General features: G+C 32.9%; 1 protein-coding gene across 2 annotated transcripts; it reads left to right on the forward strand.

The window, feature by feature from the left end:
• The first annotated feature begins 6097 nt into the window (after positions 1-6097).
• On the forward strand, positions 6098-16442 carry LOC113749985 (ubiquitin-fold modifier-conjugating enzyme 1). 2 transcript variants are annotated; one of them, XM_027293882.1, is made up of 4 exons: positions 6098-6119; positions 14224-14605; positions 14697-14758; positions 16110-16442. In XM_027293882.1, the coding sequence occupies exons 2-4, from the start codon at positions 14273-14275 to the stop codon at positions 16237-16239; spliced, it is 525 nt and encodes a 174-aa protein (XP_027149683.1). In that variant the 5' UTR covers positions 6098-6119; positions 14224-14272; the 3' UTR covers positions 16240-16442. The 2 variants fall into 2 exon arrangements, with proteins under 2 accessions (XP_027149683.1, XP_027149682.1); XM_027293881.1 differs by lacking the exon at positions 6098-6119 and adding an exon at positions 13114-13481.
• The last annotated feature ends 508 nt before the right edge of the window (positions 16443-16950 follow it).

Below are 16950 nucleotides of genomic sequence, written 5' to 3' on the forward strand. Positions count from 1 at the left end.
TTAGGTCCAAAAATTCTGGATCTTCTAACTTCCGTTTTCTTGGACGGTTTATGAAACAGCCAGGTGGGTTTTATCTCGCAACCATTTTGGACTTAGAGACGAAAATAGAAAAGAACGGAGATTCTGAGGAGGCTAGCAAATCTCACTTGGGTCAATGGGCTTTGTAGTGAAACTCGGGCCGGGGCCGTAAATGTTCTGCCTTGTGACAAAAGAATCATGGTTGCTGGTCAGATTCGACCGATCTAACCAATTAACTGACCTTCAAATTTCTGATTAGACTCCCAAATTTTATCCTCTTCCCCTTCCCCTTTTATAAGGTTTGAAATCTAGTCTAGGAAAAAAAATTGTGATTGCACAATAATGAGATTTTGATTAATGAAATTTGTTATGAGATGGATTTGTGACGTGGCTGACAAATTTTTTAAGAAGAGGAACCACGTGAAGAGGGCAAGAAAGAAGCAATGCATTTGAAATTTTTCATAACCTGCGTGCTTATTTCAGTAGACATCCAAACTTCTTGCGACGTCGTTTTCCTCATTTTAGTCATTTTTACTATTTTTAATGTTATTTCTTTTCGTGTCTAGCTTAGAACTTCTCTATTATAAAATATAAATGTGATAGGGCTTTGTTATTCAAACTTTTAACATTATTAATCAAATATTCCTGATTTTTACCAAATTTTCTCAAGTTCTTTAACGGTTTTTGTGATTTATTTGGGATTTGGTCGTGAGTCATTCCTTTTGTTCTTCAGAAATTGTTCATGAAACAATTTCTTAAAACACATTTTTGTGTCAGTTGGTATTAGAGTAATATTCGCCTATCTTGAAATATTATCAATGGTTGGAAACAAATCCAGAGACAGATCTTTTGCCCTTAAGATAGAGATTCAGGTTATGAATGAGAGCACATGGATGGTTTGAAGTAAGGATGCAATGAACTATGAATTCAGGTGAACCGTATCTAAATATCTGTGAATTTACTTGTGCAATATATGAATAGGATGTGTATCACGGGATAGAATCAACAAGATGAATAGGACAGGAGAGTCACTCCTAAGTTGCCTCTTGTTAACTTGGGTCAATAACCACGACATCAGGATCAGACGAATCAAAATCCTCGCAGAAGACTGAAAAATAAGAAGGATGATTTGTCTGATAAATAGACAGTTATTGCTTTTAGCCCCAATAACCTTAGCTAATGAGGTTTTCAACATTGACAGAGGAAACTGGATGAGTACAAGCTTAAGGTGGATATTCTATCATACAATGGCTATTTAAGCATCGAGGACTTCTTGAATTAGCTTGCAGAGATTGACGAATTCTTTGACTATGTGGAAGTTCTTGAGAACTGCCAAGTCAAGTTTGTGGCTTGTAAATTGAAAGTCGGAGCTCGACATCATGGGAGCAGTTGCAGCATCAAAGACTTCAATAGGAGAAGCAACCAATGAGGGCATGGTTGAAGATAAAACACTTTCTCATTGCTGAATTCCAACCGTCAGATTATGAGCAATTCCTATTTTTGCAATTTCATCATTGTGTTTAGTGTAATCGGACTGTTCATGATTATCATGTTCAGTTCTTATGTTTATTAGCTAGAAACAATGTGTTGAAATCCAAGGGTTAGATTGTTTCAAGATTTTGGATGGATTGAATCACAATATGCATGAAAAGATTGGCATTCAGCCCATACCTACACTATCAGATGTGCACAACCTGACCTTTAAGGTTGAATTGAATTTAGCTAAAAATCGAGCACCTGAAGTGAAAAGTTGCATAGAAATTTTCACTCGAATAGATCTAATACAAAAGAGAGTTAAAGGGACAACCAAAAGGCATAAGGAGTTAGGTACCATGAACACAAAAAGCCAATGGTAAATGAACATGAGGTGCCTAAAAGGCAACCCACGAGGCAACCTTAACCTAACAACACGAAGTTCCCTAACCTGTATGCAAAATTCATGGGGGACAAGTGTAATAAGTGTGAAAAGTTGGGACATACCTCTAATAATTGCCTTGACCAAAGGCAAATAAATCTGGTAGAACATGCTGCCGTTATTGATATAAATGCGTAAAAGACTACGTATGTGAAGCAGAATCCAAAGAAAATGAAAAGACGAGGAGTTCGAGGTTTCCATGTACGTGATTTGTAAGATGCTATAGATATCGAAACAGGAGGAGGAGACACAACATCACAAACTCTTTCAAAATAGGTGTTGCATTTCCAATAAGTTTCTTGATGTGGTTATTGATAGTGATAGTTCTGAAAATATTATATTTAGACAACTTGTTAAGAAGCTTCAATTACCTGTTGAAAAACACCTTGAACCCTACAAAATGGATTAGATTAAAGAGGTAGAAACTATTAAGGTGGTAGATAGGTGTAAAGTACGTTTATCTATCAGCCAATAGTCTAATCTTGTCATGTGTGATACGGTAAATATATATGAATGTTTGCCAATTATTGTTAGGACGTCCTTGATAGTATGAAGTTGATGCTAGCTTTATGTGTAGAAAATGTCCATAAATCTATGAAGGATAATAAAAAGGATCACTTTGGTCCCTAAAAACCAAAGTGAACATTCTAAACATGTGAAGGAAGCCAATGATAGCAAGGAGATGCTTATTGCTACCAATACAAGTTGAATTCATTGCCAATATCAAGGAGCCGTAGGAGGTGACAATGAGCCATAAAGTCATGAGATTGATGTCCTTCATGAGATTTATGAGGATGATGACGATTTCAAGAAGCTATGGCTTGCTTGTAAGATCAAAAGAACACGGAATGACTTTCACATCTATGATGGTTATCTTTTCAAAAGTAATTGGTTTTGCATTCTTTATGTCTCTTTGCATGAGAAACTAATACGGGATTTGCATGGTGGTGGTTTTAGTGGATATTTGGGTATGGCTAAAACTACTTCTAACCTGGAGTCACATCATTGTTGATCATAGTGAAAGCATGATATGTGTGAGTATGCATGGAAGTGCAAAGCTAATCAGGTAGCAAAAAGCAAATCGCAAAATACTAATTTATTTGCTCATTTGCTGGTTCATGAGGGGATTTGGGAGAACTTGCCCAATGATTTCATTGTTAGACTATCTCGTACTCAAAGAAAGGTGGATGGGTTTTCTAAAATAGTGCATGTTATTCCATACCGCAAGATTTCAAATGCTTTACATATTGCACGCCTTTTTTTGCTGAAGTGGTTCGCTTGCATGGAGTACCCAAGTCTATCACGTCCAACAGAGACACCAAATTTTTTAGTCATTTTTGGGTCGCTTTGTGGAAGATATTTGACACATCATTGAACTTCAGCAGTACTGGTCATTCCACAAATGGATAGCAAAATGGAGGTGGTCAAGCATAATTTGAGGAATTTGGTGTGTTGTATTTGTTTCTCAAAGGGAGTTTGCATTCAATAGTGTTGTACATAGTTCTATTGGAAGATCACCATTTTCTATTGTGTACGTTCAACAGTTTAAACATGCAGTGAATCTTGTGAAGTTACCTAATATTTTAGGGTGTAGTGTTGCAATGGGGAAACATAGCTAAAAATGCCCAAACAATTTAGATAGAGATGCGAGGTAAGTTGGAATCTAGAAATGTCAAATTCAAAGTAGCAACAGATAAATTTTGTCGGATTGCAGTGTTTGATGTAAGTCATGAAATGATTTTTTTTTGTGAAAAAAGTGATTTCCTATAGGCAAGTATCACAAGTTACAGCCAAGAAAGTATGAGCCATACAAGATTCTACAAAGGGTAAATTCAAACGCTTATGTGATTGATTTACCTAATTCTATAAGCATCTTAAAAATTTTTAATCCTGTGAATTTATCTTTGTATCATTCACCTTCAGATGTTCATTTGTATCCAGATTTGCACGATAACTTGGGGTCGAGTTTTTCTCAGGTGAGAGGGACTGATGTGGACCATGTGGCTGACAAATTTTTAAAGAAGAGAGATCACATGAAGAAAACACGTTTCCGCATCAATTTGGCTTCCAGTTCAATATAGCCAAAATCTCTTTAGCGAAAATTGCACTTTACTTGGGCCTGGATTCCATCATATTGAGGTTCAATCAACTGTTAAAGGGATTCATGTTATGGAGCATGCTCTTAGTAATCTAAAAAGTTTTTAATGGAGTATGGATATTTAGGGAATGTATTAATAGTGATGCAAGTGAATCCACTTTTGGCTTAGAGCAAGTTGGAGTATCAATGTGCTACCTAAACTAAGCAACGATTTTTTGGTCATCAAGACATGTGAAACCTTTACTGAACCAGTTGTTGACAAGTTACTCCAGCAAGACAGCAGAGCTTGATTAGGGACTAGTTTTCTTGAAGATATATTGGCATTATTTTCTAGCAGACTAGTGTAGTTTGTCATATGCAAATAAAAAAAAAGACGTACTAAGTCACAGAGTTGCATTATTTGCAACAAAACTTAGGAAAGACGTTAGATGAAAGAATGATCTTCTCTTGTGGTTAGTTGAATTATCACAGGCTGACTTGGACAGTTGCCCATCGTACTATAAAAGATTTTTGGTGATTAATAGAATGTTGTCGCTTTGGACCGTGCGACGTGGAAGCCACATCTCATTTTCTCCTTGAGTGAAATTGGGAGTAGTTGGCCATCAGGAGAGTTTTAAAACTCAGACTCTCCTTGAGTGTAAGTCAACAGATCGAATTCCTTGGTTTGTATTCTTGTCCAAAATTTCCTCAAAATTTCATCAACGGGTGCAAAAGGTACCAATCCAGTCTGGTAGCGGGGCTGCATTCTTGTTCAAGATTTCCTGCAAATTTCATCAACGGGTGTAAAAAACACCCATCTGGTTTGGTCTGGTGACGATTCAGTCATTTCTGAATTTCCTATTCATCCCCTTGGATCCACTCATTCTTGTCTAAGAAATGGCTGCATTCTTCTCCAAGATTTTTTGAAAATTTCACCAATGGGTGCAAAAGGCTGATCCGGTGGCGATTCCATCCCCTCTGAATTTCCTATTGACCCCCTTGAATCTACCCCTCTCCCTTAGTGTAGAGTAGGAATAGGTGTAAAATAAAATTTATGGTGTTCGGAAAAAAGAAATCTCTTCTCTTCCTTGAAAAAAAAATCCTCTTCTCATAAAAATAAAACCACCTTCCATTTCCTCTTTTTCCTTCTTTTTTTTTCCTGTTTTGCTTCTATTTTTTGTATACAGGATGAAAGTAAAATAGAAATAACTAGATTTGTAGTTAGATTAAGACACAATGTTGAATGGAATTATAGCTTCCCACTTTGGGTTATACAGTAATTAGATGAAGCTATTCATTTATTTATATTGAAGTTGACGTATAGTTATTTAGATTGTAAATAGGAGTTTTTCTTATAAATTAATGGATGAGTAATTTCCTTACAGAAGGCTACATGTTGGAATTTCGGTTGACTTTTCTAGATTGGTAAAAAAAAAAAAATCTTCTATTCCTTTTCTATTGTTATTTATTTTAGGGTAAAAAACAAAAAAAAACCCCATATAGTAAGTCTAATACAAAGAAAAGCCCCATATGGTTTTAAAATATACAATACGACACCTCATACTTTGAACTAAATTGTAAAGATAACGGAATCCGTTAAACTTAACGGAAATGACTTATTGAAATCTAAAAAAAAATTTATACCTAATTTTTATCAAATATACCTATTCTACCCCTTAACCCTCAATTCTCTCTATTTAGAGAATAAAACAAATGATTTTTTTGAGTCGTCTTTTGCTTAATTATATTAGGGGATTTTGGTCAATTCGTTCATTTCCGTTAAGTTTAACGGATTCCGTCACCTTTACAATTAGTTCAAAGCGTGAGGGTCGTGTTGTATATTTTGAAACCATGGGGGATTTTTCTGTGTATTAAGTTTAGCACATGGGGTTTTTTTGTTTTTTACCCTTTATTTTAGATTCCCAAGCTAGGCGTAATAGCGGGTAATTCAAAGGCGGGTTCTAATAACACTAGGCAAAACTACGCCTTCATAGTTCGTCACTCCTCAGTAGTATAAAAACCGCGCCATCATCCATCTCGAAGAGTCAATAGAGGCAAAAGTGGAAGCCAGCATCAGTCATCGGCGATCAACAACATACTAGTTGCTAAGTAAATTCTTTTCTCCTCTTCCTTTCCTCTCATATTAAACTTGCCCAAAAAGATAAAAATTCCCCGCTCCCCCAAAAGAAGAGGCGATTCATTGCTTATAATTAACGCTAATTATTAACTTTGTAGTATTGGACTATAAAGAACTTATATATAAAGTGAGAATGGGTGGTGGAATTTGTTGTTGGTCTTTCGTCGTTCTTCACGTGGAAATCACGTGCACCGTGGTTGTTGACTTGTTGGTCCTGGAATTCTTGTGCCGGTTTTGTTCCCTTTTATTTTCCAAACTACCTGAAACCCTGTGCTAGAAAACGTGTGCTAGAAACCATGTGTTTTTATCTCTCTCTTCCCCCTCAGTCTCTTCTGGTTCTCTTTTCATTTCTTCCTTTTTTTCGTCATTCTCTCTCTTTTTCTTTTCCTTTGTCATCTTCCTCTTCCTCAGGCAACAAGACTAATAAGGTAATCTTTTTTTCTTTGCAGATTTGCGTTAAATTTTTTTTTATTTTTTTGCACTTCTAGAAGACCTCTGTTCTCCATTGTACTCTTCTTCCTCAGATTCATCTCCTGTTTCCCATTCACAAGTTTCTAACTGTTACATGGTTGTTTTTGTTCAAATTTTCTTATTTTGTTCCGTTTTATTGTTATTGAATATTTCTCTTTTATTTTTGTTAGAAAACCCTTATTTTGTTTCTTTTATTTTTTTGTGTCTAATGTTTTCCGTTTGTTTTGGCTAGAAGTAAAAAGAAATCCGTGTTATTAATTTATCTTTCATTTTTTATGATGTGTTATATTAATGATATGCCAGTGAACCACAAAATCCATTTGGGTGTTTCTGCCTTCCTGCTCATAAACTTTGACAGTGGAATTAGCACATGAAGAGGTAATACTTTGTCTTTTATATCAGTGCTATTTTTTTTTTTTTGCCCTTGATCTGTCCCCTTTTTTTTTGAAACTCCAAAACTTGGGGTTTTTTAATCTTTACTTTTACTACTACGCCTCTTACTTATCCCATTTTCCCTCTTTATGATTTAAGTTTTAATCAAATTCCATAGCTATTTCTACAATAACTGTAAAGAGACGTTTCCTATATTACTAATTGTTGATGTCATCAAATTGGGTGTTGAAAGCTGAAAATTTTTGCTTAGGTTGGATGGTTGGATGTAGTAGTTACGGGAAATAGGACAATTGAAAATTTAAAAGCATGAATTTTTCACTTTATTGATTGGAGCAAGTTCAATTGAATGTTTCTGAAATTTAGTTGATAATGTGAAAGTTTATGTTAAGCTGGCAGTGGAACTGAATCTAATGAGTTACGATGTTGGAGTAATTGGTGTAATCTGTTTAATCTTTTTTTTGCCTCACTATGTTTATGCTGTGCAATTATTTTTTATTATTCGGATAAATTTCTCAATATTTTATCTGCCTAACTGTTTTAACATTGTGGATGATTGTGTTATTTGATAAATTTCTCCAATGGGGAAGGTTAAGAACCTAGATACTTTCAATTTGGAAATTGGGTGTCTAATAGTTTCTGTGTCGTGTTTTGCAGACATCATGATCGTTATCATCTATCGATAGTTTAAAAGTCGCTGCTTATGCATTGTGAACTTTTTTTTTGGTACATTTGATTTTCTCTTCATTGTTTTCTTCCCTTTTTACTCATCTAAAATTTACTTTTTTTTTGTGATTGCAGGTGGAGAAAGTTGGGCTTTTTCCTCTTCAACATTGCTGCAATACTCTAAGATATGGTATATTTTATTTCATTCACTAATAAAAAGTTTACTTTAATGCACTGTGATTTTTAATATTTTTTAACCAAATTTTGATTGTGATTTTCCTGGTTATTCATTACTTGAATGCTCTTTCATGAGCTTCCTTTTCCATTCATTAAGGAGAATGCCTGATTTCTTTATTTGCTTTGCAGCTCTATGCCATCAAATGTTGGATCTGTTTTTGATAGTTCTGTGTGTATTTTGTTGCTGGGTTTCCAGCCACAAATGACCAAAAGCATTGTAAGTCATCAAGGATTTCCATTATTTTAGATTATTGTTTCTAAGTGCCTTTTCCTCATGTCTTTGCATAAATTTTGCCTTTTCATTTTTCTTTTGCTAAAGTACAAGTTTTTCATTAAAATTTTGCTAATTTTGTTCTGAGGGGATTGGCTTGTGTATCTGATAGGATGACATTTTGAGGATATAATATAAATTATATTAAAGTTAGTTCACCACCAAAATGGCTTTTCTTCTCTTCTTTCCTGCTATTCAAGAGGTTTTTTTTATTGTCAATGGAGCTTTTTTCTTCCCTTCTTCGTACCTTTTGGCTGGCTTTCATAGTACAGTTTAGTAGTACAAAATGCAATAAATCTCTTGGTAAAACTTCTTAGTTATATATTTCATGAATCTGAACTGTACAAGCTAACCAATTGCTTTCAACCCTATGTCAATTTTCGCTAAATTTTACTGATCTGATTGTTTCAATTTGGATGGTCAAATTTTTTCTTATTGGATGGGATAATCTGAAATTTAGAAATCGTATGCAGGCGTGGAATATACTTGGCAATGGATGGACTAAAATTGTTAGAGTTGTTATAGGCAGGTAACGGGAATTAATTCATGGTAAATGATCTACTTATTTAGTGTTTTAATATTTGCCTTGCGTTAATGCCTAGATGTTTGAACATCCATTTAAGCCATTGGCAATTTGCGATTGATTAAACAAAATCTGTGCAAGCTTAAAAAAATATGTTTGCAACTCCTTTTTTAAGTGCCATGAGTCTCTGATTATTGATTCTGTCTAACCGTATAGAAAAATGGAACTAATAAAATAGCTATATTTGCATTACCAGATTGCTATAAGTAAGAGTAGCATGCTTGAGAAGTCAATGGAATTCCTTCCCTAAGATACTTGCATCTTGTGTCTTACCTGTATATTATAGCATAACTCATCCAAGAATAGTCTACTTCTATGCTGGGGAACATTTATGATGGAGATTACTTTTGATGTCATTTTCTGAAGATAACATAATATTGCCTTTTGCTTATATTTGTCACTCTCAGGTGCTCCAAGAGAGCTCTAACATTTATTTTTGCAGTAAATTATGGGATTGTATTATTGTACCTTTTAGGTTGATTAATGGATGCATCTTACCCTTTTGACCGTTGAACCTTTTTTTGAAATTCCATCAGTTTTTTGAGATGCCTAATGAATCTATTCAAACCGTTTGTTATAATCTAACTGAGCTGGTCAGCTGATAATGTTTCTAAACCTGGAATTTTTTTTAATTTTATTTTTTTAATGTTGTTTCAGAGTTCTTTGAATTGAAAGGATTTTGGCTGGCTTTAGCATCACTTGATAAACAGGACCTTTCTCCAGGCAGCAAGCCTTTTATGATTTTTATGAAGTTGGCAAAATATTAGAACTTACCAGGAATTTTCAATCTCTTGTATTGTGACATGGAGAAGATTATAGTTGCTAAGTGTGATTTATAGTTGTCTTTCTTTTGTGGGTCTTTTATTTTCTCAATTCTTAAAGAGAATCCCTGCCTAAAATAAAGTCTCCATTTTTCCTTTGTTTCCAGCCTTCAAGCATGACAATGGAAGGGTGCACAAAGAGAAGCACCAAAGATGGTGATAAATCCACACTGGTACAGGCGGTTAACAAAACCTGAGCTGCTTCAATTTTTCAAATTCGCTCGGTTAAAGAACAATTGTTACTCAAATTGATGTTAATTCAGAAATAGTAACTATGATGATATGAAAACAAGTATTATGATATGAAATAGTTATTAATTAGTAGTTATTGATAAGGCTGCTGGAATTAACTCTCCAGAATTCAAATGCCATGCTTACTTTTTATTTTTTTTGGTACTAACAATATTTGGTGTTTTCTTTCCATCACATTGTTAAGTGGTTATTATTATTTTTAATACTTGCTGATAATGTCACATAAATTAGCTAACTACGTCGAATCCAATGCCAATTTTTTTCTTTTTTTTACTTACAAATTTTGTTATTTTCCTAGGGTTTCAGTTTCTTTATACTAATAATAATATTACTATAGTAGATTATGGAATAGTGCTGTTGTGTTTAATAAATTGTTATTAATTAGTAGTTATTGATAAGGCTGCAGGAATTAAGTTTCCTAAATTCAAACCCCATGCTTACATTGTTTTATACTAACGACGGCTCCGTTTGGATTAGCTGTTTTTGGGTTTGTTTTTCAAAAACACCACTGTAGCATTTTGAATCTGAAAAACAAGTCCGTTTGGATTAGTTGTTTTTGGGGTTGTTTTTCAAAAACTATATGAAAAACTTTTACTGTAGATTTTTTAGGATTATTTTTAGAGGTATTTTTGAAACATATTTTTGAGTATTTTTAGAATATTTATAATTTTTATATTTTTATATAAATATACATTTATGCATTTATAATACATTTATATTTACAAATGTATAGATGTATATTATTATAAATGAATAAATTATAAATGAATATTATATAAATGTATAAATTATAAATTATAAATTTTATATTTTTATACAAATATGCATTTATAATACATTTATAGATATTTATAAATACATATATTTATATATTCATATAAAAATATATAAATGTATTATATTATATATAATACATAATATAAATATATTTATAAATGTATAAGTGTATATTATTATAAATGTATAAATGTATAAATTATAAATGAATATTATAAATATATTATAAATTATAAGTGTATATTATTATAAATGTATAAATTAATATATTATAAATATATATTAATATTATGTAGAAATGTATTTATATAATTAATATAAATGTATATATGTATTGATATTATGTATAAATGTAAAATTAATATTATATATATTAATATAAATGTATAAATGTATTATATTATATATAATACATAATATAAATGTATATTTAAATGTATAAGTGTATATTATTAAAAATGTATAAATTATAAATGAATATTATATAAATGTATAAATTAATAAATTATAAATATATATTAATATTATGTAGAAATGTATTAATATAATTAATATAAATATATACATGTATTAATATTATGTATAAATGTAAAATTAATATTATGTATATTAATATAAATGTATAAATGTATTATATTATATATTATACATAATATAAATGTATATTATAAATATACATAAATATTTATATATTATGTATAAATGTACATTTATATAAATGTATAATATATTATATATTATATTATATATAATTTATATAACATATAATATTTATGTAAATATATTATAAATAAATAAAAATATATTATAAATAAAATAAAATATTTATAATATGTATGTATAAATATATAATATTAGAAATGTATAATATATATAATATACATTATTATTAATATAATTTATGTATAATATACATAATTGAAATATACATATTAATATATATTAATATATATTATAAAACAAAATTGAATAAATATATTAATAAATTTATATATAAATAAATGTATTTATATAAATATATAATATTTATTTCAATTGATATAATATATATAATATTATACATAATTGAAATAAATATATTTATATTAATATAATATATATATATAATATACATAATTGAAATATACATATTAAAATACATAATTGAAATATACATATTAAAATATATTAAAATATAATTGAAATATTCATATTAAAATACATAATTAAAATATACAAATTGAAATATACTTATTAAAATATACAAATTAAATATACATAATTGAAATATATTTGGAGTTGTTTTTGATATATTGTTTGGATATGGTGTTTTTTAAGTTGTTTTTGAAATACACATTACTGTAGCATTTGGAATGTGAAAAACAGTTTTTCAAAAACAGGTGCAAAAACACTCAATCCAAACAGTTTTTCCCAAAGTTGCTTTTTTTTTTCAACAATAATAATACTATTATTATAGTAGAATATAAAATTGTGTTGTTACGTTGTTTCTTCCCTTTTTCTTTATTAGTAGCTAATTAATGAAAAATAACGCTGTAGAAATTAAGTATTTCTAGGGAAAGAAAAACACTTGCCGATTTCTTTTTTTTTATAAACTACAATATTTTCTTTTTTTACAAGGTTGTTGCTTTTTTATAATAATGTTATTATTATAATAGAGTATTCTTTCCCTTTTTTTCCCCTTCTTTTATTCTCTTTTTTTACCCAAAGTTTTCTTTTTTTTTTTAAGTAGTTACTAATTAGTAGCTATTGATGCGGCAGTATGAACTGAGTATCCTGATGCAAGAAAACATAATACTATTCTTCTTTCTGTTATGTGAACAACTAATTAAATACTTTAAAAAGTCTTTATATAATAAGCCGATAGAATGTGGATTTAGTATATAAGGGTGTAAATTTAGTCCTTCCCTTATAGTTCTTTCAAACAAAATTTAGAAATTAAATATAAATCAAATATCCAATTATTCTGACCCACACAATATACATATGTGCATAACCAAATACGCATATTAGTAAATCCAAATATATATTACAAAATAACTAATCCAATTTTTATACCTCATTTCAACAAATGATTTAAAAAGTATCTCTATCCAAAAAATAATATCCACACAGATGAAATTTGCATCCTTTTTAATGAAACTCCTTCTTATCCATTACTATGCCATTCACTCTTTTTTATTATGACACTATAGTACTATACCGCCGTAGTTCCATGTATTAGCCCTAAAAATTTGAAACCCTATTTATTATATATTTAATAATTATACCACCTTAATTGCATTCATTATACATAGGAGTGGAAACGAATCGATCTGCTCCCGAGCCACTCGGTCAACGTTCGAGTCGAGCTCCAGCGGCGCGTTTATAACACGAGTGGAGTTCGAGTCATGTGTACGAAAGCTCGAGTGGCTTGCGAGCCATAGGAAATTACATAAATATCTCTACTTATATAACTAATTACTGAATTAGAAACTAGATAACAATTTCTCCGAGGACCAAGACAGTGGAGGACGGTGGACCCAAAGTCACAAACACATCTCCTTCTTCCCACTCGGCTGTTCTGCTGTCCGCATTCTTCTTTCCCCAAATCAAAAGCAAGCCCTAGCCGCTGCTACCACTGTCTTCAAGGCTCAAGCCACTTCTGCCACCACCACTGCCGGCCTTCAATTGAAGAGCCCTTTCTCTCCGACTCGCAGTTTGTTGGCCACTTCTGCCACCACCACTGCCGCCATTTCTCTCCGACTCCCAGTTAGAAGCTACGGTAGGCAAAGCGAACAATCTCCGACTCCCACCACTGCCGCTCTCTCCAACGCCCATTTCATCAGCTCTATTGGTGGAGGGCCTCGCGAACAGGCAAAGCGAACAGGTTGCGCTTTCTCTTCTTCCCTTATTAATTTCCTCTTTCCTGTTAATGGCGACAGAGCTTTCGTTAGAATTAGATCGCCTCTTCTTTCCCATTTCCGTCCCCAATTTCTCTCAATTTATTTAGAATTTATTTGGACTTTCGCATGTATTGAATTGTTTTCTATATCATGATCGGTGAATTAAGATTGTACTGATTATTGATTGGAAGAAGGCTTTCTGTCAATGTACTTTTTTCTCCTTATTTTTTTTTTGAATTTGGATCTGTTATTATTATTAGGGACTGTTTTTTGAAGATTGGTAAGAATATTGGGTTTCTTTTCTTAACTTCTTACATACATTTTCATGGAATATACCTTCTGTTTGATTGAAATACTTTTGGTTTGTAGTTTTTGATTGTTCACTTTTTATTTTCTCATTCTGGGGTAATTTTTAGCTTGTCCTGTTAGAATTTTCAAGCCAATTCGAGCTCTTGTCGAGTTGAGTAAATCGAGCCTTATCGAGTCGAACTTGAGCCAACTTCTTACTTATTCGAGTCGAGCTCGAGTGTACAGTAATCGAGCCTGACTCGATAAGTTCAATGTTTGACTCGGCTCGGCTCGTTTGCACCCTTGATTATACAAAACAAAAAAATCCATAAATTACATGAATATCAACTCATTGTGGGCATCACTTAAATTGTTCACCGTGCGCAAGCACGGTGTTCTTCTGCTAGTTACTATATAAACTCGGAATTCTCTTGCAAGGTTGTTGGGTTTATCGCATTTGGGGAGAATCGTCCCTTCAATCAAAATCATGGAGGGGTGGGATCAGACGACGAAATCAACGCTAACCCAGATCCCATTACTGACCACAAAAGCGGGTCCACGTGACGGGGCGGCGTGGACGCAGCGGCTGAAGGAGGAGTACAAGGCGCTGATAGCTTATACCTCGATGAATAAGTCCAATGATAACGATTGGTTTCGGATCTCCGCTGCTAACCCGGAAGGGACCCGGTGGACCGGCAAGTGTTGGTACGTTCACAACCTCCTCAAGTATGAATTCGACCTCCAGTTCGATATCCCGGTAACTTATCCAGCTACAGCTCCCGAACTTGAGCTGCCTCAATTGGATGGCAAAACTCACAAGGTAATTGGACTGAGTTTTTAAAGTAAAGTTCTGATTTTTTAAAATTAATTTGATTGGTTTTGATGATTTTTCTCTTTTTTGATTTATGAAGATGTATAGAGGTGGGAAGATTTGCTTGACAGTGCATTTCAAACCGCTATGGGCAAAGAATTGGTACGTCTTTCGTTTTTATTGGTTTTGATTTGAATGTTTATATCAATTTTCGTTGTTTCATTAGTGAAGTTTGGTCCAAGTTTTTTTTAATTTTGGGTAATTTATGGAATTTGTCTGCTGCATTTGTATTTTTTGGGGAGTTAAATATTAGAAAAATAGTTTCTCAGGAAGTTGACTAGTGGTTTTGATTGATTACAGATGTGATTGCGTTAATTTTGGATTGTATATGTGTTTTTCTTGTGCTTTCTATGGGGGTAATTAGGATAGACGTTGGTTCTAAGGAATTGAAGTAGTATGCTGTATGGTTACTGGAGATAAAATGGCAAACTGTGGTTTTGCAGGGAGTTGTTTAGTAGGTCGGATTAGCAGTGTAGCAGTGTTGATTTTGGGTTATATTTGCTGGTTCTCTGAAAAAATCTTTGGTATCCATGGATAGTGTCCAATGTCAAAAAACCAGTTAGAAATCAATAAGCTTTCCAGTTCTTTTGCTTTAACTTCTGACCATTTACAGCTATTCTCACTCCATTAAGTATGGGCGTACAAAGGTCTGGAGTGACAGTGGTCTCGGTAACCTACTATACTAGTTGTTGGAATTTAGGGGCAAATCCTGAAGAAGGCGAGAGCTAGCTTAGGGGGCCCCCTCCTAAAGTCATGAGAGTTGGTCAGAAAAGCGTGCTCATAGACTATATTGAGGAGTAAGTAAAGGGCTTCCATGACAATGAGATCCTTCTTATCTGGCATGGCTCGGGTTTGCTTTGATGATGGGTAGGCTTCTTGTGCTTTGGCTTGGGCTGTGGGCTTGGGTTAAGGGATGGACTCTGGAGGAGGTGATAAGCTGGATGGTGGATTCCAGATTATTGAGGAGGGAAGAATAAGGGTACTGACTCGCCTGGTGACTAAAATGGAGGTTAAAAGAGCAGTTTTTAGCATGGTTGACTTTGTAAGGTAGTAAGCATGAGAAATGTGGTTCCTTGTGAAGTAAACGAGTGCATTGTTTCATTATTTAATGCAAAGTTATTGATTATATTTGCATATGTTGGGTAAGATGACTGCAGGGAGAAATACGTAAAGCTTTAGATATGCCATAGTGTGATTATCCTTGCTTCATTCATGTATGATGCTGCAATGAAGGTAGTGGGAGAGTCCCACTCTTTTTGAGTGTTGTTGGCAACTTTTAAAATCTGAATTTAGGTTTTTAATCTTAATTTAATTGTGCTTTCATAGATGATGTCACCATAGGTCTTTTTGTTTTTGTATTTTCTCCTCCCCTTTCTTGGTATGGTATTTTTTTTGTGATTTTAGTGGATTTGATCAAGTTACACTTGTTCTTACACGTGTGATGTTCTTGCAGTCCTAGGTTCGGAATAGCTCATGCACTGTGTTTGGGCCTTGCACCATGGCTTGCAGCAGAGATTCCTATACTTGTGGATTCCGGCATGATTAAACACAAAGATGATGCTGCCTCTTCCAGTGAGGTTTAATTACTTAAAATTGTATCCTAGATGAGATAGACTCGCTATACAAGTTTTGGAGCTCTCAGCTTGGCCTAATTAAATAAATGCCATGCTGTATTGAGATTGTTGATGAGGAGTCTTTGGAGATGTACAAGTCAATCATATATGCTAACAGACTGGTTTGAGAGGCTTCATCTGTGTTTTTTTTTAAAATATATTTTTGGTAACATTAATCGTTGTTCTCTTTTTGAAGTTTCTTTAACTTACTTTTACATTTTCATTCACTAGGGGGGGAGGGTTGGGTTGGGTGGTACGGGGGGGGGAGTGTAAGCAAGAGGTCTTGGGTTCAAGTCCTCCCGCTTACACTAAAAAAAAAAAAAACATTTTCATTCACTAAACATTTCCTGCAAATTGTAAATTTGTGATGTTCGAATAGTTGTTTGTAAACTGCGGAATGTATTTCATCTTTCTGTGCTATGGTGATCAAATTATTTGGGTGAGCCATCAAGGTAATTACTAGAAACTACAATCAGGAATTGTTTCTCTAGGGGTACTACTGTTTAAGGAGTTAAGGGAGGAAAGGATCGACAGAACAGCTAGAGTCAGGTCGTATTTTATTGATATTTATCATTATGAATATGAAGACAGCTTCTTGTGATATCTGCTGATTACCAGTAAAGCTGTGATCTGTTTGATATAAATGCTAAAAGTAATTGTCAAGTTCCTTTTATTAGCTTA

Source organism: Coffea eugenioides, chromosome 10 (assembly GCF_003713205.1).
Source record: "Coffea eugenioides isolate CCC68of chromosome 10, Ceug_1.0, whole genome shotgun sequence".
NCBI lineage: Eukaryota > Viridiplantae > Streptophyta > Magnoliopsida > Gentianales > Rubiaceae > Coffea > Coffea eugenioides.

Coding starts and splice junctions, on each gene's coding strand:
- LOC113749985 (XM_027293882.1), top strand. CDS start 14,273: ATGGAGGGGTGGGATCAGACGACGAAATCAACGCTAACCCAGATCCCA. Junction 14,606..14,696: donor TGGATGGCAAAACTCACAAG/GTAATTGGACTG, acceptor TGATTTATGAAG/ATGTATAGAGGTGGGAAGAT. Junction 14,759..16,109: donor CCGCTATGGGCAAAGAATTG/GTACGTCTTTCG, acceptor ATGTTCTTGCAG/TCCTAGGTTCGGAATAGCTC.